The sequence below is a fragment of the Eptesicus fuscus genome, chromosome 2 (assembly GCF_027574615.1).
Source record: "Eptesicus fuscus isolate TK198812 chromosome 2, DD_ASM_mEF_20220401, whole genome shotgun sequence".
NCBI classification, from domain to species: Eukaryota; Metazoa; Chordata; class Mammalia; order Chiroptera; family Vespertilionidae; genus Eptesicus; species Eptesicus fuscus.
The window spans coordinates 93153610-93178745 of NC_072474.1; the positions used below are offsets into that span (position 1 = coordinate 93153610).

The 25136-nt window shown below is 40.5% G+C and overlaps 1 protein-coding gene across 3 annotated transcripts in view; it reads left to right on the forward strand.

Annotated features, from left to right (window-relative positions):
• Window positions 1-25136, forward strand: part of PDS5A (PDS5 cohesin associated factor A) — a 101360-nt gene that overhangs the window by 993 nt on the left and 75231 nt on the right. For all 3 annotated transcript variants that reach the window (XM_054729414.1, XM_054729410.1, XM_054729421.1), the window contains exon 2: window positions 335-512. In XM_054729414.1, coding sequence (XP_054585389.1) covers window positions 375-512 — 138 coding nt within the window. In that variant the 5' untranslated portion in view covers window positions 335-374. The remainder of the gene's footprint in view (window positions 1-334; window positions 513-25136) is intronic.

The window sequence follows — 25136 nt, forward strand, 5'->3', positions numbered from 1 at the left end:
TCGGACCTCGGTGCTTGGAGATGGGTTTCATTGTGAAAGAAGGAACGGGAAACTCCGGGCGCTGCTCGGCGCTCCCCCGGCCGCAGCGGCGGCTGCCGGGGGAGCCCCGTGGGCCCGGGGCTAGGGGGCCCGCGTGGGTGGGTGGGGGTGGGTGGGGGTGGCGGGGCGGTCGCCACGCTCCCAGCCCCGGGGAAGGAGCGGGTGGCGGGGCTGCCGCCGCGTCCCCGGCCTCCCGGGAGAGAGAGGGCCCTTTGCAGATTAGAGATTTTTGAAATGAAAAAAGAGGTTACAAAGTCGCCCCTTTCCCGCTGAACTTTTGTTTTCTGACCGATAGAGGCCGGTAGAGGACTGTGAGAGAAAAGTTGTCCCCCAGGATGGACTTCGCGGCGCAGCCCAAGCCTGCCACTGCCCTCTGCGGCGTGGGGAGTGCCGACGGGAAGATTGCTTACCCTCCGGGGGTCAAGGAGATCACCGACAAGATCACCACGGACGAAATGATCAAGCGCCTGAAGGTAAGCGTCTGGGCGGCGTGTCCACCTTCCTAGGAGCGAGGTGGGAAGTGCCCTCGCCGCGGTGACCCCGCTGCTAGGCCTGCCTTAGTTTCACCTACCAGGGGCTGTTCCCGATAGTTGATCGCCTCCTTAACCCCCTCTCCAAGGTATTGTTCCCTCTTGGCTTATCTTTGTTCTTCTGTTTTTGTTTTTTATTTTTGGCTTATCTTTGAATAATAAGTTGGGGGGAAGGGGGGAGACCTAACCATTATGGGAAATTAAGAGGAGTGTTATGGGTGTTTTTTTTTAACCTTACTGTTTTTTTTAAGCATAAGAATTCAACTTTTAAAATTTTATCACCTCTAGAAATATTTATGAGAATACTGTTCAAAGTAGCTTGCAACCTTAAATGTAGGTAATAATTAGTCTAAGAAGTCCCATTTTCATCAACTTCTGAAGAGATTTAATTTAGGTACGAAAGGTATTTTTTTTTAAATTGTCACAATTTTCTAATTTCAATGTACAAACTTAAGTGTGTATATAGTATGGTTAAACTTTGACAGAAGGTACTGACTTCAAAATTCAGGCTTGAAGTAAGGTGATGTTTTAGGTCCATATGTTCCAAGGGGTTGTAAGAAAAAGTGTTATGGCTCCTTTTATAAAGAATCATTTTTATTTAGTTTAGCAAGGGGAAGGGAAGACCTTTTTTCCTCCCGAGGGCCATTTGGATATTTATAACATCATTCGTGGGCCATACAAAATTATCAACTTAAAGATTAGCCTGCGATATTTGCTCAGACGTTTAATTAACTCACCGCCAATGCCTTGGCAGGGCCAGACCAAATGACTTCTCTGGCCGGATGTTCTCCACCCCTGGTTTAAAGCTTGGTGGTCTTAAGGTCCAGGGTGTAAGCTTCAGCTTTGTGTCGGTCAGTTTGTTGCTGTGTTGCATGGCTAGATTGTGGCCACAGCCTTACAAAATAAGTTCCATTCTTGTTAAGGGATCCGCTTGATGCAGTAGTTCTCAACCAGGGCATCTTTGACCCCGGGAGGACATTTGCCCATACTAAAAACATTTTGGTTGTCAAAATTGGGGCTAGATTGAAGCAGGGAATCCAGCTAGGAAACTGTTAATAGTAGTCTAGGTGAAAGGTATTGAAATCTTAAGTAGGGCTATGATAGTGGGAATAAAGAAGTAGGAAATGATCCAAGAGACAGTTCAGAGTTAGAATCAGACTTGGTGGGAGGCGAGGGAAGAAACACTATTGATAGTGTTTCTACCTTGAGCAGCTTGGTGAAATTATTTTTAGGGAATGATCTTGCCCCTTTGCTCTTAGAGCTTAGTATAGTGCCTAGTAAATGTTTACAATGTTGTGAGTGTTTAATGAATACTTTAAGTATTCTTTTAGTTCCTGTTTAAAATCTAACAATTTGTTACCTCTTTGGAAGGAATGGGAATGGGACACAATACCTTCCATTAAAACAACTCTGCCCTGACCAGGTAGCTCAGTTGGTTAGAGCATGGTCCTGAGATGCCAAAATTATGGGTTTGATCCCCAATCAGGGCACATATAAGAATCAACTAGTGAATCTGTATAATAAAAGCCTAAGCAAACGTTATGGCAGAACAACCAGAACGACCAGTCGCTATGATGCACACTGACCTCCAGGGGCAGACGCTCAATGCAGGAGCTGCCTCCTGGTGGTCAGTGCGCTCCCACAGAGGGAGCACTGCTCAGCCAGAAGCCGGGCTCACAGCTGGCAAGTGCAGTGGAGGTGGCGGGAGCCTCTCCTGCTTCTGCAGCAGCGCTAAGGAACAGTGAGCCAAGCGGTAAGGAGCAGCAAGCAGGTGGGCAGTAAGGAGTGAGGGCTCCCGGACTGTGAGAGGGATGTCCCCCTGCTGGCTTAGGCCCGCACCACACCGGGCCTAAGCCGGCAGGCGGACATCCCATCCCCTGAGGGGTCCTGGACTGTGAGAGGGCACAGGTTGGGCTGAGGGATTCCCCCCCCTGCACAAATTTCGTGCACTGGGCCTCTAGTGAATAAATAAGTAAAATAACAAATCTCTCTCTCTCCCTCCCTTCATCCCTCTCTAAAAGTCAATAAATAAAAATTAAAAATATAAGTAAATAATTATACTAGAGATTATATATGAAGGTCTTATTTGATGTTTCTTTCTTTTTGCAAAACAAGTTATTTTGATTAAAAAAATGCAGTGGTTAGCGATTGGAAGTTATTTCCCCAATAAAATACTACATACCATAAAAGTAATGGACCATTATCCTACAAATGAAAGCGAAGGTCTTATTAATTACCAAAACCACACATTATTGGGTTCCAACTTCATTTTAATTGATATTTCTTAAGGTTATATTGAATGTTTTCAGATGCTGAAAAATTATGAAATATAAAACTTAAGTAAAAAATGTATGGACTTTTATTGTACACATATTAAGAATATTAAAACTTGAAGTCTAGTGATGAATAATCTGGTTTAAAAGTTGTAACTATGTATTTTCCACTTGAAAATAGATTAAATATCAGAAATACTGTTAACCACAAATGGACATAGAACCAAGTTTGGAATGAGCATTGGGTTAGAATATCCATTATGAGTTATTTTGGAAGTTGAAATTGACATATTTATTAACTAATTTGAATGTCCTATGCTAAAATTTTGCTTTTCTCAAGAATTCTTGCCCTGGCTGGTATGGCTCAGTGTAAGAGTGTTAGCCTGCACACCAAAGGGTTACGGATTCGATTCCCAGTTGAGAGCACATACATGGATTGAGAGTTCACTTTCCATGGGGAGGCAACCAATCGATATTTCTCTTTCGCATTGATGTTTCTCTCTCTTCCTCTCTCTGAAAAAGCAATGGTAAAAATACCCTCAAGTGAAGATTAACAAAACAAAACAAAAGAATTCTGAAAATTTTGTTTTCCTCCCACTTTTCTAAGTGTATTTTGACTTAGTACTATTTTGAGTTTTTAGGGATCCTTGTTTTGTTAAAGTATTACTGTCTCATTTGAAGTGTGAATTTTTGAACAGTATTTAAATGTATTTTTGATAATTTGTGTTTATTAGACCCTTAGTTATGAGCAAATGTTATAAATTCAGTAATTATTACATAGCAACAATGTCCAAATGCTAAATAAATACAAAGAGGGCTTAAAAACAAGTAAAATCATGGTGAATGCAATTCAGAGATATTTGGTCTAATTCTCTTCAGTTTAAAGAATAGAACAAGCATATTTATAGTGAAAACATAATTTTAGAGTAAGAAGGACCTTAAAAGATTCTGTAACTCCCCTGTTTTACAGATGACAAAAAGGCCCAAAGTGGCCTAGTAACATTTACCAAGATCAGTAGTCATAAGACAGTTTAGTGGCACAGCCAGGGCAATAGCATTATGTTTATTTTTATTCTTATAGCTGCCTTTGTCTAAGAAATCTAAGTAGAACTAAGAAGTTGTGGTTTTTATACCCTGGCTGGATGGCTCTGTTGGTTGGAGCATTGTCTTGTACACCAAAAGGTTTTGGGTTTAATTCCCGGTCAGAGTCCATACCTAGGTTGCATGTGGGAGGTAACCATCGACGTTTCTCTCACATCTATGTTTCTCTCTCTCCCTTCCTCTCTAAAAATCAATAAAAACATATCCTTGGGTGATGATTTAAAAAAAAAAAGAAATTGTACTTTTTAATATATATATATATATATGTGTGTGTGTGTGTGTATATATATATATATATATATATATATATATTTATTTATTTATTATTATTGATTTTTTACAGAGAGGAAGGGAGAGGGATAGCGAGTTAGAAACATCGATGAGAGAGAAACATCGATCAACTGCCTCCTGCACACCCCCCACTGGGGATGTGCCCGCAACCAAGGTACATGCCCTTGACCGGAATCGAACCTGGGACCTTTCAGTCCGCAGGCCGATGCTCTATCCACTGAGCCAAACCGGTTTCAGCGAAATTGTACTTTTTATTATGCTGTTGAACACACTAAAATGAAAAGAAAGGAAATCAATGAGAGTTACGTTGGTCTTTTGCTGGGAGATATAGCACAGCATTTTTTTTTAACTTTAGAGAGAAATTATTGTGATGCTTTGAAGCTTCCTTGAAAATAATTCTTAGAGTGTGCCTTTGAAAAGCTAAGCTATCCTTTCATATATTGCGAGTTTTAATTTCTAAGGAAGGATTGTCCTGTCCAGTCACATTGGCCTTCTGTCAGTTCCTTGAACATGCCATGTTTATTTCTGCCTAGACACATTCGACATTATGTAGGCCATATGTATCATTCCTCTCAGTTCATTTGTCATTTATTTGTTCTTTTTTGGTTAATCCTCTCCCGAGAATTTTTTCCATTGATTTATAGAGAGTGGAAGGGAGAGGGAGAGACAGAGAGAAACATTGATGTGAGAGAGACATATTGATTGGTTGCCTCCTGCATACACCCTGACCAGGACAGGTACATGCCCTTGACTGGAATTGAACCTGGATCCTTCAGTCTATGGGCCAATGCTCTATCCACTGAGCCAAACCAATTAGGGCTATTTGTTCTTCTTAAGAGAAGTCTCTTAGATTTTCCATTATATACTCTTTTACCCCCTTCATATCACTTATAGTTTGATTTGTTTCCCCAACTTCTCTGTAAGCTTCGTGAATATAGGTACCATATCTATATTTATTTTTGTATCCTTCCAGTGCCATGTTTAATGCTTGGTACATAATTAGGTGCTCAACAAGTATTAGTTAAATGAGCAAATGAATACTTTGTATTAATACTGGATTAAAGAAATATTTTTATTATTGAAAATGAAAGATAATTTGAAAATATTTTGAATTGCAGCTAAGTACCTTATCTGTAAATAAGAGATGATGACAATACATACTTAAAATTTTAGAACTAAAAGGTAGCTTAGAGTTTATTGGGTTTTGTTCTAATTTTCTACATGAAGAAACTGAGTCTGGGAGGCTGTGACCAACCCTAGTCACATAAAGCTGAAAACTGTCATTAACAGTTTTGTTACTTAGATTACAATTATATATTAACTAGAGACCCAGTGCACGAAATTCATGCACGGGTAGGGTCCCTAGCGGCTTCTAGCTGCCGGACAGGGCCTCCCTTCCCGCGGTTGGCCAGCCGGCCCTGCCAGTCGAACTCCCGGTCGAGGGGACAATCTGCATATTAGGCTTTTATTATATAGGATTGACAGAAATAACCATACTAAAATTAATTGGGTTTGGAAGGACAGCAGACCATTTGCTACCAATGTTAGATTAAGTGTGAAGATCTATAGTTCACAAATAGCATCCCTTTTATATAGTTAAGGATTCTGAAATTAATGCAGAGGTCATGTCTGATAGGTTTTGTAACATTCAAAATATACCTATAAACAGTGTGGTACAAAGTTGCATTACGTGATTCTGCCCATAGTTTGTTATACACAGTCTATTTCTGATCATGTGCTACTACAGAGCTATATGCCACACACATTCTTATTCCTTCCTTCCTTGCTATTTTGGAGAGGGGAGGCCCTTGATAAGCCTTGGTTTTTAGAGGGAGGGATGGACAGGGTGAAATTTGTTTCTGATATACATTTCTTATTACCTGGTTTCAGTTCAGTGCCCTAGACAGTTCTATAGCCATAACTTTATACCTAAATCAGCTATATTTGTTCTGTAGGAGAATCAAATCAAAATAATTACTACCTTGGTGCTAAGAATTAGGAAAGATAAAATAATAGTGTTTTATTTTTCTGAAAATGTCTTCCATTTTTCTCCTACCAAGTCTTGTGATTTTTTGCATTTGTCTGTAATCTTTCCCTTTGTGTTAGCCATTCTTCCTTTTCCAAACCACATTCTCACTTTTGCTTTCTATAGTCTGGCTTGTTTGATAGTTTAATAGGAATTAGGATATGATGGGCTTGATTTTAAGGTAGAACATTCTCCTTTTCTCATCAAACCTAGGTTGGGAGAGGGGAGGAATAGGTTAGGGGCAAGAAGGCCATGAATTCTTTCCCTTGCCTTTCCTCCAGGTGGACCACAGAAAAGTAATTATTTCCACCTCCATAAATGATTTGTATTTATTGCCAATGCAGTATGTTAATTTTACATAAAATTCAGTATGTAATTTCAACTCTGAATTCTGCTCATATCTATATATATAAAAGCCTAAGTTACCGAACAACCAGGTGACTGATTGCTATGATGCACACTGACCACCAGGGGGCAGTTGCTCAGCAGCTGCCCCCTGGTGGTCAGTGGGCTCCCACAGCCAACCTCCTGCAGCTGGCCAACCTCCCATGTTCCCTCCCCTCAGCCAGCCGGCCCCAATTGGCCCCAATCGGGACTGGGCGAGATGGCCCCAATCGGCCCAATCATCGGCCAGGCTGAGGGACCCTACCTGTGCACGAATTTGTGCACTGGGCCTCTAGTATTTTAATATTTGTATTAATGCAGAAGATTCTGCTAAGAATTAAGAAATTAAATTGAGAGTCAAGAATCAAACACTAAAATATAGCCAGTTTACACATATGTAATACCTTAATCAATAAAGAAATTAAAAAAAACACACATATATATATACGTAGAGAGAGAGAGAGAGAGAGAGAGAGAGAGAGAGAGAGAGAGAGCGCCAGTTTGTGTTTGTGCAGTAATACTTAGTGCAGCACAGTTCTTATTTTAGACATCCATTTGTGTAGAACTATTCTGGTTTTCAGTTGTATAACTATTCCCCAAATTCAGTAGTTTAAAACAGCAACTTTTTAATTTAAATTTTTATTTGTTAATTTGAGAGAGGAAGGTAAGAGAGAGAGAAACATTGATTTGTTGAGCCTCATATTTATGTATTCACTGGTTGATTCTTGTATGTGCCCTGACCGGGGATCAGTCCCGAAACCTTGGTGTATCAGGACGACACTCTAACCAACTGAGCCAGGGCAACAGCAACTTTTTTTGTCTATGGTATATAAATATATATATATATATATATTTAAATATATAGAAGTATTTATTAAATGTAATAAATACATACTTAAATATATGTAAATATTTATTAAGTTGTATAATATTTACCTCCTATATAATATAATATTTACCTCCTATATAATAAAGAGGTAAAATGCAAATTGACCCTCATGCCCTCACAAGATGGCTGCCTACAATCAGGCCAGCAGTGGGGGTTAGTGAGGGACGACCAAATGACTGAACAAGCAGGCTGCATGGGGCGACCAGGCCGGCAGGGGGTGCAGTAAGGGGTGACCAGGCCGGGGGGGTGGGCAGTTAGGAGCGACCAGGCCGGCAGGGAGAGGGCAGTTGGGAGAGACCTGGCCAGCAGCAGGGGGCAGTTAGGGGCAACCAGGCCAGCAGGGGGGGCGGTTAGGGGCGATCACTCAGGCACGCAGAGGCAGTGAGGGGCGATCAGGCCGGCGGGGGAAGGCAGTTAGGGATGACCAGTCAGGCAGGCAGGTGAGCAGTTAGGAGCCAGTGGTCCAGGATTGAGAGGGATGTCCGACCGCCGGTTTAGGCCCGATCCTAAACCGGCGGTCAGATATCCCCCAAGGGGTCCTGGATTGGAGAGGGTGCAGGCTGGGCTGAGGGGACCCCTACCACACCCCACACTCCCCCGTGCATGAATTTTGTGCACCGGGCATCTAGTATTATATATAATAAAATTTACCATTTGAATCATTTTTAAGTGTGCAGTCTGTGGCATTCACATTGTTGTACAGCTATCACCACTCTTCTCCTCCAGAACTTTTTCATATTTCCCAACTGAAACTTTATACCCACTAAACAATAACTTTGTGTTGTAGTCTTAGAGCTTCTTCACATGATCTCTCCAGTAGGGTAGTTGGACTCAGGGCTCTAAGACAGTATGGAGGAAGTTGCCAGTTTTAATGGCTTGGTTCAGGATTGGTAGTGTCACTTCTAACTTACTCTACTAGTTAAAGTAGTCATAGCCCATCCCACCTTCAAGGGAAGAAAAATTAACCCTACTTCTTAATCTAACAGGTAGGAAAGAATTTGTAGCCATCTTTTATATACTGTTGGAACTCTCATGCCAAGTCAAAGTATACCTTTTTTGTTCACAGCATGTTATTTTGAAGCATTTGTCTTATAGGAGTTGTATAATCCTTTGTTTTTTAATTAATTTATTTATTTTTGGTCTCATTTGCGTATGCTTAGATTCAGGTAGAACTTTTATGGGGGCAAGTATACTACTATGCAAGTCGTGGTGTATAATTAGTTTCCTTTGCATTATATCATGAGGCACATAATGTTACTTTGTCCAATTGGTTATGCTAAGTTTTGTCCAATTGGTTATGCTAAGTTTTATCACTTGGTTATAGTTGGCCTGCACTTTCCATTGTAAAGGTACCTTTTCCCCTTTGCAATTAACAAGTAATGTTTAAGGTGACAGTTTGTAAAAAAAAACCTGTTTTTAAACAATTCATAATTAACCATTTTAACATCCACTCTAATGATTATAAAATGTTGACTTTGTTTATTCTATCATTCCTTCTACATGTATTAGCTGACATCCTGTAAATAAGAGCCTGCCCCTCGTCCTTGCTGGTTTGGCTCAGTGGATAGAGCATCAGCCTGTGGACTGAAGGGTCCCGGGTTCAATTCCAGTCAAGGGCACATGCCCTGGTTGCCCTCTGAATCCCCAGTAGGGGGCTTTTCGAAAGCACCCAAAGACTGAAGGCTAGTTGCTAATAGAACCATCAATGGGCAATGATTTAATCAATCATGACTGTGTAGCAGAGCCTCCATAAATACCCAGGAGAATGGAGTTCAGAGAGCTTCTGGGTTGGTGAATACATTGGAGATTCACCAAAATATCATGGGGCATGCAGGAGCTGGCTGATCAGTGATTCTCTCATCATTGATGTTTCTATCTCTCTTTCACTCTCCCTTCCCCTATGAAGTCAATAAGATATATTAAAAGAGAAAAAAGAAGAGCCTGTCCCCATTTAAAAAGAAATTACTCGTGGATTCTTGATTCTTCATTCAGTGTATTATTATCCAGTACTGTCTTTATTCCTTTTGAGACTCAAATTGTACCAAATGAGCATGCTGGGTTTGGGTGTCTTTTTTAAACTTCTTATATCTTTTGATGTGTCTCTCTGAGTCTTTGAGTATTTCTTTGTTTTCTGGTACAAAATGGTCACCTCATACTTCCCTGCCCCAGATTTGGATAGGTCATTTTCTCCAAAGAGCCCTAGTTCCATTTTATTAGGGAGTGGTGTTTATAAACCAAGATCTAGGCATGGACATTGTGTTCACATTGTCACTAGGATGTGATTTCTTCAGGCCCTTTCAGTATATAGAGCTAGGAAATACACATATATACTTTAAATCCTGAGTTCGTTCTGTTACCTACAATTGAAATCTAGCACCACAAAGTTTATCCTAAACTTCCTCCATTCCATATTTGTGTTCTTCTTCTCTTACAGTGTAAACCCTGTTTATTTTTAACTTTGATAAATTTATTTATTTGTACTACCTACTGTTATGTACAAAAAAATTCAGACCTACTATGCCAGTATCCCTTGCAAGATTTTTTTATAGTTCTTTCTGTCCCATTAAGGTTATATAGAGCAGTGGTTGCCAACCTTTCAGATCTCCGGTTGGCAACCACTGCTCCAAAGGTTTCCTTAAAACCAATAGTCACCAACCTTTTGGACCTTACAGACCACTAGTTGGCGACCACTGATATAGAGTACCATGTTTATTAGTTACTTGAATTTGAATTCTTTTGTCTGAGTGGCTATGTCATTAATTATATGCAATTTATTTATTTCTGTTTGTATTCTATCAACTCTTTATTTCCACTGACAAATATAATCCTTGATTTTTTTATGGTAAAAACACATAATGTAAAATTTATCACAGCCATTTTTAAGTGTACAGTATAGTAGTGTTTTCAGAGGGGTAAGAAGTCTATTTAGATTTTCCTAAAAACTCAAAAGAAATTGAGTTATTTTTTTTGAGTTTAACAAAATGAGGGGGGGGCTGAGGCCGGTTTGGCTCAGTGGATAGAGCGTCGGCCTGCGAACTCAAGGGTCCCAGGTTCGATTCTGGTGAAGGGCATGTGCCTTGGTTGCGGGAACATCCCCAGTAGGGGGTGTGCAAGAGGCAGCTGATCGATGTTTCTCTCTCATCGATGTTTCTAACTCTCTATCCCTCTCTATTCTTCTCTGTAAAAAATCAATAAAATATATTTTTTTAAAAAAATGAGGGGGGGGAGATGGAGACAAAATGTTAGTAACATATGATGTTGAAATCATCAAGCCTCACCGAGAGTCTTAATTCAAGACCTTGAGTTGAATAGAAATTAGGTGAGAGCTTATTAAAAATAATATCTATATATATAAAAAAAGCCAACGACCGTAACGACCATAATGACTGGTCACTATGACGCCGACTGTGGCCAGCGAACCGCCCTATCGGCGGGTGGGACCAGCCGGCCAACCTCGCAGCCCCTTCCCCCTGTCAGCCTGCCCCTGATCAGACTCTTCCACCCCAAGCAAGAGGGGGGCGGCCAGCCAAACACCTCCTCCCTTCCCCACCCACCCCTAATCAGCCAGCCCCACCACAATAGTCCCGCAGCCCCTCCCCCCGGCCATCCGGCCCCTGATCGCACCCCCCACCCCAGTAGGGGGCGGGGCTGGCCAGTCAACCTCCTGCAGCCCCTCCCCCCGCCCGGCCCCAACCCAGATCAGCCCCCCCCACCCCAATTAGGAGCAGGGCCAACTGGCCAACAACCCATGGCCCCTCCCCCAGGCTGCTGGCTCCCAATTGGCACCCCCCCCACCCCATTTAGGGGAGGGGCCGGCCGGCCCCTCAACCCCGCCCCCAGTCAGCCCCCAACCCCAATCGGGAGGGGGGCCTGCCGTCCAATCATCCGCAGCCCCTTCTCCAAGCCAGCCCGGCCCTGATTGGGCCCTGCCATCTCCTCCTCCTGACAGGCCCAGCCCCAATCCACCCTGATTGGGGCCAGGCCGGCCAGATCCCACCCGTGCACAAATTCATGCACTGGGCCTCTAGTATGAAATAAGTAACATTGGCACATAGAACACCAATAATATGATTTATTTTCCCTATATTAGAAATCTGTAGCTGTCCAAGGAAAAACTGACTGGTGTTCACACTAGGAGAACAAATTTAAGGACATTATAATGAATTTTATTCTATTACCAGAGGCCTGGTGCATGAAATTTGTTTACGGGGTGGGGTGGCCCCTCAGCCCAGCCTGCACCCTCTCCAATCTGGGACATCCCTTTCACAATCCAGGGCTGCTGGCTCCCAACTGCTCACCTGCCTACCTTCCTGATTGCCCCTAACCGCTTCTGCCTGCCAGCCTAATCACCCCCTAACCACTCCCCTGCCAGCCTGACTGATGCCTAACTACTCCCCTGCCAGCCTGATTGCCCCTAACTGCCCTCCCCTGCTGGCCATCTTGTGGTGGCCATCTTGTGTGTTGGAGTGACAGTCAATTTGCATATTACTCTTTTATTAGATAGGTTCTTCTATTTTCAGAATTAATTGATTAAATTAAACACTACTTCAGCTGAGGTTGTTGGCACCTGGAAGTATGTCCAGTTGAATTCTCTGCTCAGAAAGATAAAATGAGTGGAATTTACACATTATATGAAAACGTAACAAGTTTTTATTTGCTGAAGAAAACAAATCAGGAAGTTTCTAGATAACAATTTCAATGGAAAACCAAACAATCATAACAAAGGAATTTACTAAATTTCTTTTCCTTGCTGTTGGTATTTGGTCTTTTACATTAAAGCAGAGCTCTTCCCAACTAGTGTGCTTCTACATAGTTATAGGTATGCCTAAATATAGAAACCCTCAGCCTTTGGAGGTTACAAATATATCATTTTTTGAATATCACGTGGTAGTTTAAAAGTTTGGAACTGCCGTATTTGTTGGTTTATTTGTGTGTGTGTGTGTGTGTGTGTTTTGTTGTTTTTCATATTATAAAATTATTTTTATAAAATCACATTTAAAACTCTACTATAGTAGCGATACTATAAATGGTACTGATAAAGACAACTTTTATTTTTATTTTTTTTAATTTTTATTGATTTCAGAGAGGAAGGGAGAAGGAGAGAGAAACATCAATGATAAGAATCGTTGATTGGCTGCCTCCTGCAGGCCCCACACTGGGGATCCATCCCGCAACCCAGGCATGTGCCCAGACCAGAAATTGAACCGTGACCTCCTGGTTCATAGGTAGATGCTCAACCACTGCCATGTGGCCAAGCTAAGACAATTTTTAAATAGCATTTTTTAAATAGTTCATCAGGGGAAACTGGATTTATACTCGATTAGCACTGAAATGGATTTCCATTTATATGAAGAATGTTTGAAATTATATAACTTAAGTTAAATGCCAATTATGTGCTAATATTGCATCTGTTTCTTTGGATAAACAAATGCTAAGAATTTTGATGGTTAAGAAAAGTTTCATGGAGAAGGTGACAGTTGGACTGGGATTTGAAGGCTCAGACTTTGATAGGCAAATGGGCGGTAAAGCAGGCCAGACAGATGAATAGCAAGACAAATTGAGAGGCCGTAGCAGCTTGGTGTGTTTGAAGAAAATGAATAGAACAGCTTTGCTAAAACATCTTAAAAGAGAGTAGTTTGGGAGGAAAAAAGAGGATAGTACCTATGATACTAAAGTCTTTAAATGTCAAAGAAAGAAATTTAAATTTAAAAAAATCTCTCAGGTATTTGAACTGAAGAGTAATGTGTCTAAGCGTGACCAAGCAGTTTCTTAAGCACATGAATAAACCATTTTCTTTGTAGTTAATTTGTGAAGTCTTTTTATCCTCATGTGTAGACCAGATAGCATCTTCGGTTGAATAGTAATCCATTTCTAAATGATATGGTCTGAAGAGTTTCATCACATGACACTAGCCTTGAAGGCTGCAGATGAATAAAATTTAAAAGTGTGGTTGGCCCAGCCAGTGTGGCTCAGTGGTTGAGCATCCACCTATGAACCAGGAGGTCACAGTTCAATTCCTGGTCAGGGCACATTCTTGGGTTGTGTGCTTGATCCCCAGTGTGGGTCATGCAGGAGGCAGCCAATCAATGATTCTCTCTTATCACTGACTAGAGGCCCAGTGCATGAGTCCCTCAGCCCAGCCTCCCCCTCTCACAGTCCAGGGAGCCCTTGGGCGGGAGGCGACCCAGCGATCAGGGGAAGGCCACCCCCCATCACACCTCTGCTGCTGTCTCTGCCGGCAGCGCAAGCCTCAGCCAGCCCTGGTTACCTGAGCCTTAGATGGCCCTGGGCAGCTGGGCAGCCGCCATCCAGGGCTTGCCTGCGCCTCGGGCTGGCCCTGGGCAGCTCGGGGGCTGGGGCCCTGGGGGTGGGCCTATCCTTGCTGCACCTGCAGGGCTGAGGGGACTGGGCGCCGCCATCTTGTGGCTGTGGGCGCCGCCATATTTTAGGGTGTGACAGTCAATTAGCATATTCCCTTATTGGCTGTGGGTGCCACCATCTTTGAGGGCGGGACAGTCAATTAGCATATTCCTTCCTTATTGGCTGTGGGCGCTGCCATCTTTGCTATGGTGTGAGGGTCAATTAGCATATTCCCTCTTTATTAGATAGGATGTTTCTATCTCTTCCTCTCCCTCCTCTCTGAAATCAATAAAAATATGTTTTGGGTTTTTTTTTGGGTTTTTTTTTTTTTTTCAAGATGTGTCTTTCATAGGATATGGATTTATTTATTTATTTATTTATTTTTAAATTTCTTTATTGATTAAGATATCACATATTTGTCCTCGTCCCCCCATTTCCATCCCACCCTCCTCCCCACACATGCCCCCACCCCCCTGTTGTCCTTAACCGCTGGTTGGGCTCATATGTCTGCACACAAGTCCTTTGGTTGATCTCTCCCTTTATCCCCACCCTTCCCTACCCTCCCCCCGAGGCCCGACAGTCTGATCCATGCCTCCTTGTTTCTGGGTCTGTTCTTGTTCATCAGTCTATGTTGTTCATTATTTCCCCTAGATGAGTGAGATCATGTGCTATTAGAAATACACTTATAAGAACCGAAAATGAGACAAGCAGTAATGGTTATGGTGACAGGCAAATGAATCGGTCTGTAGTGAGTTTCTTTCTGGGCCAACAGTTCTTTTGAGACCCAATTTCAATGTCCAACAGTTCCTTATGTGTACATGTCAGCACTGACATTTCAGTTCTGGATGGTGGACAACTGGTGGTAATGCAGGTCCGACTCTGTCTGGTTTGGTCCTGGGCAATCTGCAGTGATGCACAGCTGCTTTTTTTAAAAAGTCAGTTTGAAGTCTGATGAGGATTGCATTGAGTGTGTATGTCAGCTTGAGGATTTTTGCCAACTTTTAAAAATATGTGTTTATTGATTTTTAGAGAGAGAAAGGGAGACGTGGAGAGAGAAACATCTATGTGAGATCGATGTTAGACAGAAACACAGATTGTTTGCAACCTGAAACCCTGGCATGTTCCCTGATCAGGCATCCAACCAGCAACCCTTTGGTGCATGGGATAAAGCTCAGCCAATTGAGCCACACCAGCCAGGATGGGACTGTCGCCATCATAACAATGCTAAGTCTTTTGGTCCATGAAGATGGGATATTTTTCCATTTATGTAGATCTTCTTTTGTTTCTTTCAACAGTGTTTTGTAGTTTTCAGAGTATAAGTTTTGTACTTATTTTGTTAAATATATTCCTAATTCTTGGATGCTATTGTAAATTGAATTGTTTTCTTAATTTCATTTTCAGATTGTTCATTCCAAGTATTTAGAAATTTGATTGAGTTTTGTATATTGATCATGTATCCTGTAACTTTGCTAACTTGTCATTAATTCTAATTGGTTTTAATGGGTTTCTTAGGAGTTTTTATATGTAAGATCATGTAATCTATGATTAGAGGTAACTCTTTTCTAATCTGGATGCCTTTTATGTCTTTAATATGCCTAATTGCCCTGGCTAGAACCTTCAGTATAACATTAAATAGAAGTGGTAAAAGCAGATATCCTTGTCTTGTTCCCGATCTTAGTAGAAAAGCAACCAATTTTTCACCATTACGTATTATGTTGGCTGTGAATTTTTCACAAATGCCTTTGAACATGTTGAGAAATTTTCCTTCTAGTCCTAGTTTCTTTTTTTGTTTTGTTTTGTTTGTTTTTAATTCCTTATTGTTGAAAGTATTACATATGTTCCCTTTTCCCCCATTCACCCATTCACCCCTCTCCAGCCTGCCCCAACCCCAGGCCTTCAGCATCCTATTGTCTGTGTCCATGGGCTATGCATATATGCATACAAAGTATTTGCTTAATTACCTCCCACCTTCCCCTGCCTACCCTCCAAGATTCCACAGTCTGTTCTATGCTTCCATGTCTCTGGATCCACTCTGTTCATCAGTTTATTTTGTTACTTAGATTCCATATATGAATGTAATTATATGATACTTATCTTTTCTCTGACTGGCTTATTTCACTTAGCATGATACTCTCCAGGTCCCTCCATGCTATCTCAAGGGGTAACAGATTCTTTTTTACTGCAGCATAGTATTTCATGGTATAAATGTCTACTCATGGGCTCTTGGGCTGTTTCCAGATCTTAGCTATTGTAAATTGTGCTGCTATGAACATAGGGGTGCATACATTCTTTCTGATTGGTGCTTCAGGTTTCTTAGGATATATTCCTAGAAGTGGGATCACTGGGTCAAATGGCAGTTCCATATTTAATTTTTTGAGGAAATTCCATATTGTTTTCCATAATGGTTGCACCAGTCTGCATTCCCACCAGCAGTGCACTAGGATTCCCTTTCTCCACATCTGGGCCAGCGCTTGTCATTTGGTGATTTGTTGATGGTAGCCATTCTGACAGGTGTGAGGTGATACCTCCTTGTCATTTTAATTTGCATCCCTCTAATGTAGTCCTAGTTTCTTGAGTATTTTTGTTGGGCCCTGCCAGTGTGGCATAGTGGTTGAGTGTCTACCTATGAACCAGGAAGTCATGGTTCAATTTCTGGTCAGGGCACATGCCCTGGTTACGGGCTTGATCCCCAGTGTAGGGTGTACAGGAGGCAGCTGGTCAATGATTCTCTCTCATCATTGATGTTTCTGTATCTATCTCTCCCTCTCCCTTCCTCTCTGAAATCAATTAAAAAAAATTTTTTTTAAGGGGCTGTTGAATTTTGTGAAATGCTTTTTCTGCACCTATTAAGATCATGTGATTTTTGTTTTTTATTTATATGTATTACATTGATTGATTTTTGAATGTTAAAACAACCTTGCATTCTTGACATAAATCCCACTTGGTCATAGTATCTAATTCTTTCTATATGTTCCTGGACTTGGTTTGTTAATATTGAAGATTTTTGCATCTATATACATAAGAGATATTAGTCTATAATTTTTTTTCTTGTGGTATCTTAGTCTAGTATTGGAACCTGGTTAATACTGACCTCAAAGAACGAATTGGAAGTGTTTTACCATCTTTTATTTTTTGGAAGAGTTTTGGAAAAATTGGTATTCTTGAAATGTTCAATAGGATTCAGCAGTGAACCTGAATTAAATCTGGGCCTACGTTTTTCTTTGTGTATAGTTTTCCTTTATAATTCTTTTTAGTAAGGTCAGTAATATCCCCTCTTTTATTTATTAACCTGGTCATTTGAGTCCTCTCTTTTTTCTTGGTCCACCTAGCTAAAGATTTATTTATTTTGTTGATGTTTTCAGAGAAGCTGCTTTTGATATTTCCTTTCTCTAGCAGTCTTCAAGTTCTTCTGGGCAGAGGTATTTTCTGGCAATTGATACAGGGAACCTTTGCCCAGTTTCACTTCTCTGCGGCTGTCTACTCTTTCCCACCATTCCCTTTTCATGTTGCCCTTAGGGAATTTCCCTGGAGTTACTTTTGCTTATCCTCTGGCTCTCACTGCTTTTGTACCATAATTAATTCCATCTGTGTTTCCCCCCACATATATACACTTGTCTGCTTGAACCCCATTTTTCCTTTCCTTCTTTCTTCCTAATCCTAATTGATTTAACCTCAAGAAAAAGAAAAAAGAAAAGCCAACTACTTTTCATTGCATTTTTTAGTAAAGTAAAAAGACATTAAGTAATAAAGATAGATCATTTTAAGAGTAGGGCAAATGATCCACCTTTATCAAGAAAAAGGAAAGCTAGAACATTTAGCTAAATTAATATATTATAGGCATCTACAGGGTGTCCAAAAAACATGTATACACATTTTAACAGCTGATAGCTCAGTTGATGTTTCTTTCTTTTCAGCTATACTAAGCTTTGAACAAGGGAAATTCACCCTAAAACATTACCAGAAGTTTAAAAATGCAGTTGAAATACAGACACTGCCTTTATAATTATTCAAAGTGTGTATACATTTTTTTGAGACACATTGTCCCTAAAACAATATACACTCTTTAACAGCTAATAACTCACTTAATTTTTACTCCTTTTCAGATTTAACTGATTTGAAATAATGGATGAAACCAGACTAAGCTTTCAACAAAGAAAATTTATCCACTAGACTTTTTTATGGGGCTATATAGAAGATAAAGTTTACAGTACAACACTGGCAGTGGTCAACAAATTGAACATGGGAATATGACCACGTAATAGTTACAGCACTTAAAAGTTATAGTGCTATATAATATATAGCTCTATATATTTCTTATTATTTTTCTTTAGTCATTTTGCATTACCCGTTGTCCTACACTATATGTAATACAGGTTAAGAATGGTAAAGGTAGAAAAGAGTAGTTATCACATCACCTGGATTTGATTTTTTTATGCCTGTGAGTAATCTTACTTAGCCTTAGCCTCAGTTTCCTCATCTATTAAATGGGGATGGTAATAATCGTCCCACAAGGAATCATTGTATTAGATGAATTAACAGTAATTTTAAATTACTTGAAATATGTGTGGCACACAGGAAGAGCTCAAATGATATTATTATAAAAAGTTCTATTATAAATATTTCACCTATACAAAATATGGTTTCTGAATTGAAATTTTTTCCTATAATATAAGGGTCAAAATGTAGAATTAATTCATTGTTTTACTTTGTCAAAGTTGCCTTCACTCGTTTTATCCTTCTACCTCACTAAATACCCAAGTTAGAGAACATCTAAGGTTATATTAAAACCAAAGTCAAAACCTCTGAAGCCTTGATGCAAGTGTTAGAATTTATAAGGCTTTAAGGCTACTCATAATTTTATGACCTCAGAAATTTCCCGTGAAACTAAAAATAGCTTTTATGATGACTGTCTCTGTTGTGATCAGTATTAAGGTTATTTTTAGAACCCCATACTGGTTATCTCTAAGGTAGAAACAAATGGGGTAAAAACGTATCCTCTAATTTAGAAACTTTCAGGAATTATTAAAATTGTAGTTTTGTAGCACATACTTATTAAATGGTTTGGGGCTAATAGAATTGGGTTTGGAGTTCAGAAAGCAGATAGTGAATGTGTAACATCTAACTTTTCCATACACAACTTAGATATGAAATAATAAACTTGCTTCATTAAAGAATACTAAACTTGACTATGTTAGTAGCAAAAGAAATTATATGTTCAGGTAGTCTCTAAGTGGTTTATTAGAAAAATAGATTATTGAATTTTACCCAAACAATAATTTGTTGAAATGGAATGAAATAACTGTATTGAAGCTTTGCTGTTGTTTATTTGTTCCTCCTGTTCAGGTGCAGTGTTTCTTTGTTTCTTTTTGAAAATTATAAATTTTTTAATTTATTTAAACAGAAAAACAACCCACAAATAGTTTATTCATTTCTCCCACCCCTCACCCTCTGCCTCTGTCAACCACCAATCTGTTCTCTGTATCTATGAGCTTGGTGTTTTGTTTTTAAGATTCCACATATAAGAAAGATCATACAGTATTTGTCTTTCTCTGTCTGGATTATTTCACTTAGTATAATGTCCTCAAGGTCTATCTATGTTACTACAAGTAGCAAGATTTCATTAATTTTTACAGCTGAGTAATAATTCAATGTGTGTATATTCACTGTAGGTGTGTCTGTCTGTGTGTGTACTGTGTGTGTAAAGAAATACATCATTTCTTTACCCATTTATCTGTCAATGGAAACTTCAGTGTGTGTTTATATATGCAGTGTGTACACAAACACACACACACACACACACACAATTTCTTTATTCATTTATCTGTCCATGGACACTTGGTTACTTGGAAGTACTTCATTTGATTTTGAGAATTAAGGAAATTAAAATCTGAGGTTAAAAAGGCCTAAACTAGGTGTGATGATAATGCAATGTAAGTTTTATCAGTTGTATTCAGTATGGAGCTAACTCACTTGAAATAGCAGTCTGGGCCCTTAAGAATATTGGGATTTTCTTTTTAAAAAATTTACAATCTAGCCGACCACTGCCCTAACCAGTTTGGCTCAGTGGATAGAACGTTGGCCTACGGACTGAAGGGTCCCAGGTTCGATTCTAGTCAAGGGCATGTACCTTGGTTGCGGTTGCGGGCACATACCCAGTAGGGAGTGTGCAGGAGGCAGCTGATCGATGTTTCTCTCTCCTGATGTTTCTGACTCTATCCCTCTCCCTTCCTCTCTGTTTAAAAAAAAAAAAAATTACAATCTAGCTGCAACAAAAAGACAATACTAATATTATGGATTTGTTGAGCAAGTTGCTTTATCTTTGAGCTGTAGGTCCAAAAATTGCTCTAATGTGTTGAACTCCAAAATTAGAATGTTTATTGGATAGAGTTTTAAATTTTTTAGTTCTAATGACATATGCATTAACTGCCCCTGCTTCATCTGCTTCTCTTAAATTTCACCTCAAATGTATATTAGATAAAATAACTTGTTACAAATAATTATATGAAACCACGTTGGATTATATTTTGGCAAATAGTTCAGTGCTCATTCTTATCTGGCAGTCCATATGTATATACTTACCAGGTGTACTGGATAATAATGCGGATTTTTTTCAATAGATGGAGTTACACATATGTTGATATATATGCAATTTGACATGTATGCTATTTTGTTGTATTGACAACAAGCTTCAAAACTTCATATGTCAAATTTCCTGAAGGTGTTAACATCATAGATATTTTTACACTTAAAAATGTCGAATTTCATGCCAAAAAAAGCATTTGCGGGAAGTTTTAATTCATTATTTTGAAGAAAAGTGCTGCTGAAAGTTACCGTATACTTCGGGAAGCTTATGGTGAACATGCTCCATCTCAAGATACTTGAGAACGCTGGTTTAAATGCTTTAAAAGTGATGATTTCGATGTGAAAGACAAAGAACGTCCAGGTCAACCAAAAAGTTTGAAGACCAACTATTACAAGCATGATTGGATGAAGATGCATGTCAAACTCGAAAACAACTTGGAGAAAGATTAATGTTGTTCAGCAAACAATTTCCGATTGTTTACAAGCAATGGGAAAGATTTGAAAGGAAGGAAAATGGGTACCACATCAACTGAACGAAAGACAAATGGAAAACCGAAAAGTCATCAGTAAAATGTTGCTTCAACGGCACAAAAGAAAGTCTTTTTTGCATCGAATTGTGACTGGTGATGAAAAGTGGACTTATTTTGAGAATCCCAAACGCACAAAATCATGGGTTGATCCAGGTCAACCATCAACATCGACTGCAAGGTCAAATTGCTTTGGAAAGAAGACAATGCTCTGCGTTTGGTGGGATCAGGAAGGTGTGGTGTATTACGAGCTTTTAAAACCAGGTGTAACCATTAATACTGATCACTACTGACAACAAATAATCAATTTGAACCACACTTTGATCGTGAAACAACCAGAATGTTCCAGAAGACACTGCAAAGTAATTTTGCATCATGATAATGCACCATCACACACACTTCAAAACCAGTTAAAGACACTTGCCTGGGAAGTATTAACCCACCCGCTGTATTCACCATACCTTGCTCTTCAGATTACCACTTGTTCTGATCGATGGCACATGCACTTTCTGAGCAGCACTTCAAAACATACGAAGATGTGGAAAATTGGATCTCTGAATGGTTTGCCTCAAAACAAGAAAAGTTCTATTGGGACAGTATCCACAAATTACCTGAAAGATGGGGGAAATGTGTAGCTAGCGATGGACATTACTTTGAATAAAGCACTTTCAAATTATCGTGTTTTCTTTTTTTTTTTTTTTTTTTTTTTTTTTTTTTTTTTTTTTTTTTTTTTTTTTTTTTTCTTTTTTTTTTTTTAATGAATCTTTATTGTTCAGATTACAATTGTTTCTCCTTTTTCCCCACATATCTCCCCACCACCGAGTTCCCACCCCCCTCTGCCCTTATCTCCCCCCCTCCCCCCCACTGTCCTTATCCATAGGTGTATGATTTTTGTCCAGTCTCTTCCCATACTCCCCACACAGACACCCCTTTCCCCCTGAGAATTATCAATCCACTCCCATTCTAGGCCTCTGATTCTATTAAGTTCACCAGTTTATTCTGTTCCTCAGATTTTTAATTCACTTGACTTTTAGATTCACTTGTTGATAGATATGTATTTGTTGTTCATAATTTTTATCTTTCTTCTTCTTTTTCCTCTTTTTAAAGAATACCTTTCAGCATTTCATATAATGCTGGTTTGGTGGTGATGAACTCCTTTAGCTTTTTCTTATCTGTGAAGCTCTTTATCTGCCCTTCTATTCTGAATGATAACTTTGCTGGGTAGAGTAGTCTTGGTTGTAGGTTCCTGCTATTCATCACTTTGAATATTTCTTGCCACTCCCGTCTGGCCTGCATGGTTTCTGTTGAGAAATTAGCTGATAATCGTATGGGAGCTCCCTTGTAGGTAACTAACTGTTTTTCTCTTGCTGCTTGTAAGATTCTCTCTTTGTCTTTTGCTCTTGGCATTTTAATTATGATGTGTCTTGGTGTGGTCCTCTTTGGATTCCTTTTGTTTGGGGTTCTGTGCGCTTCCTGGACTTGTAAGTCTATTTCTTTCATCAGGTGGGGGAAGTTTTCGTTCATTATTTCTTCAAATAGGTTTTCAGCATCTTGCTCTCTCTCTTCTTCTGGTACCCCCATAATTCTGATGTTGGTTCGCTTGAAGTTGTCCCAGAGGCTTCTTACACTATCTTCAACTTTCTGAATTCTCTTCTCTTCAGGCTTCTCTGGAGGAGTGTCCTTGGCCTCTTTGTATTCCAAATCTTTGAGTTGATTCTTGCAATCCTCTAGTCTGCTTTTGGGTCTCTGTATAATATTTTTTATCTCAGTCAGTGTATGTTTAATTTCTAGTTGGTCCTCATGGAATTTATCGGCCTTTTCCATGAAATTCTTGAAAAACCTTATAACCGTGGTTTTGAACTCTATGTCCAGTCGCTTGTTCTCCTCCATTTCTTTGGTTTGGGATCTGTTTCCTTGCCTTCTCATTTTCGCTGCTTCCCTGAGTTGGTAGGGTAGCTTTGTGTACTAGGTGTCCTATTGGTTCAACGGGTCAGCCTCCCAGTTACTTGAGGTGGACACTCTTGGTGTACCCTTGTGTACTGTGTGTCCCCCAGCAGGAGCTACAGCAAGAGCTAGTTTTCTCCTCCTTTGCTTGGGCGGATTTGGAGCAGTCTGACTAGAGCTACAGTTAATTTGGTTGAGCTGTTACAGAACAGGCCATTTATATGCAAAAGCCGCTGAGTGGAGCCTGGGCGGGTTTGTAGAATGTGCGGGGCGGGGCCTCAGGACTGGGCGGGGTCTCAGGGCGTCACTAGGCTGGGGCGTGGCCAACGGCGATGGCTGCTGTCAGCCCTCTCTGCCTTTCCACGTTTCCAAGTCCCTGCGCCCCGCGCTCCAGCGCAGTAAACAATGATTGCTGGGCGCACCTCTGCAAAAAAGTCACTCTCACTTTCCGACCCAATGGCCGAGAGTCCAGCTTCTCCCCGTAGGTGCCTGGGTCCCCCGAGTGTCCCCAGAAACTGGATTTCAGAGTGATCAGGAGCTTGTCTCCCTGCGGGTTGAAGAAAAGCCGCGCACCCAGCCGCCCGCCGCCGGCCCGATTCGCCTGCCTCCGTACCTCAGCTTTTCAGCGTTTGTGCTCCTTTCTCTTCTCAGCTGTAAATCTTCCACTCAGCCAGCTTTCCCGTGGTTCTGGGTGGTAGATGTTTTGTCTTTTAGTTGTATTTTTGAAATTGTTGTGTGAGGCAGCAGATTAGTTGTTTAACTATGCCGCCATCTTGGTTCCTCGTGTTTTCTTTTATTATAAAATCCGCATTATTAACCTGTACACCTTGTAGTGAGTGAACCATCACTTAATATAAAAATGGTAAGGCTTATTAAACTCCAAAATTTACATGATTTCACCCCAGAAGAGCGGTGTTGTTATAGAAAGATTAGTGTACATTTAGAGATTGTCTAAACTAGTTATTTCATTCATAATTCAATGAATCAAGCCTTCAGATGACTGTAACCTTGACTAATTATACAATTTCATGAGAGATTCCAAACTAAACCCACCTTGCTAAGCCACTCCAATTCCTTTTCCACAGAAACTGTGTGATGAATAAATACTTATTATTGTTTACTAGAGGCCCGGTACACGAAATTCGTGCATGGGGGGAGGATTCCCTCAGCCCAGCCTGCACCCTCTCCAATCCGGGACCCCTCGGGGGATGTCCGACTGCTGGTTAAGGTCTGATCCTGGGTATCGGGCCTAAACCGACAGTTGGACATCCCTCTCATAATCCGGGACCAAGGGCTCCTAACTGCTCACCTACCTGCCTGCCTGATCTCCTCCCGCTGGCAGCCTGATCACCCCTAACTGCCTCTGCCTGCTGGCCGGATTGCCCCTAACTACCCTCCCTGCCAGCCTGGTTGCCGCCAACTGCCCCTCCTGCCTGCCTGGTCGCCCCTCACTGCCTCCCTCTGCCAGCTTGGTCGCCTCTCACTGCCTCTTCTCCCACCACCACCCCCCCACTGGCCTGGTTGCCCCATGCAGCCTGCTGTTCAGTCATGTAGTCGTCCCTCACTAGCCCCCTGCTGGCCTGGTCACCCTATGCAGCCTGCTGTTCGGTCATTACGGTGAGGGCGTCCTGACCAATTTGCATATTACCCTTTTATTGGTATAGATTATTGTTTGGGGGTGTTTTGTCACATAGCAATATATGACAAATACACATCTTTCATCTTTTTAACTGACCAAAAAACCTTTTTTATGACTCCCATATCTTATATAATCTTATTTAAAGTTCCTTTGTTGTAGCATTTAGGAGTACCATTTGCCTGTTTCACTTTATCTCTCAGCTCCCTCTTACTCTGACTGCTTCAGAATACTTGGTTAGATGTCTCTAATGACTTGAAAGTCTTGCCAAATTACCTTTCATGGATCCATTAACCTTGTGAACGAGGCATTCCTTTATTGGCTACCTCTTAGCGGAAGATTAATTTTCATGAAATGCAAATCTGACCATATTATGGTATTGCTTAATAACAATTAAGTGGCTCTTTCTTATAAAATAAGAGCCAAATATCTCTGGTTTGTGTGCTCTCTCCTTTTACTTTTGTCAACTTGCATTAGGATTTAAACTGATTCTTAGTTTACTCATCTGTAAATAGGAGTTTTGTTGGTTGAGGTTAGGTGAAGTATGTCTGAGT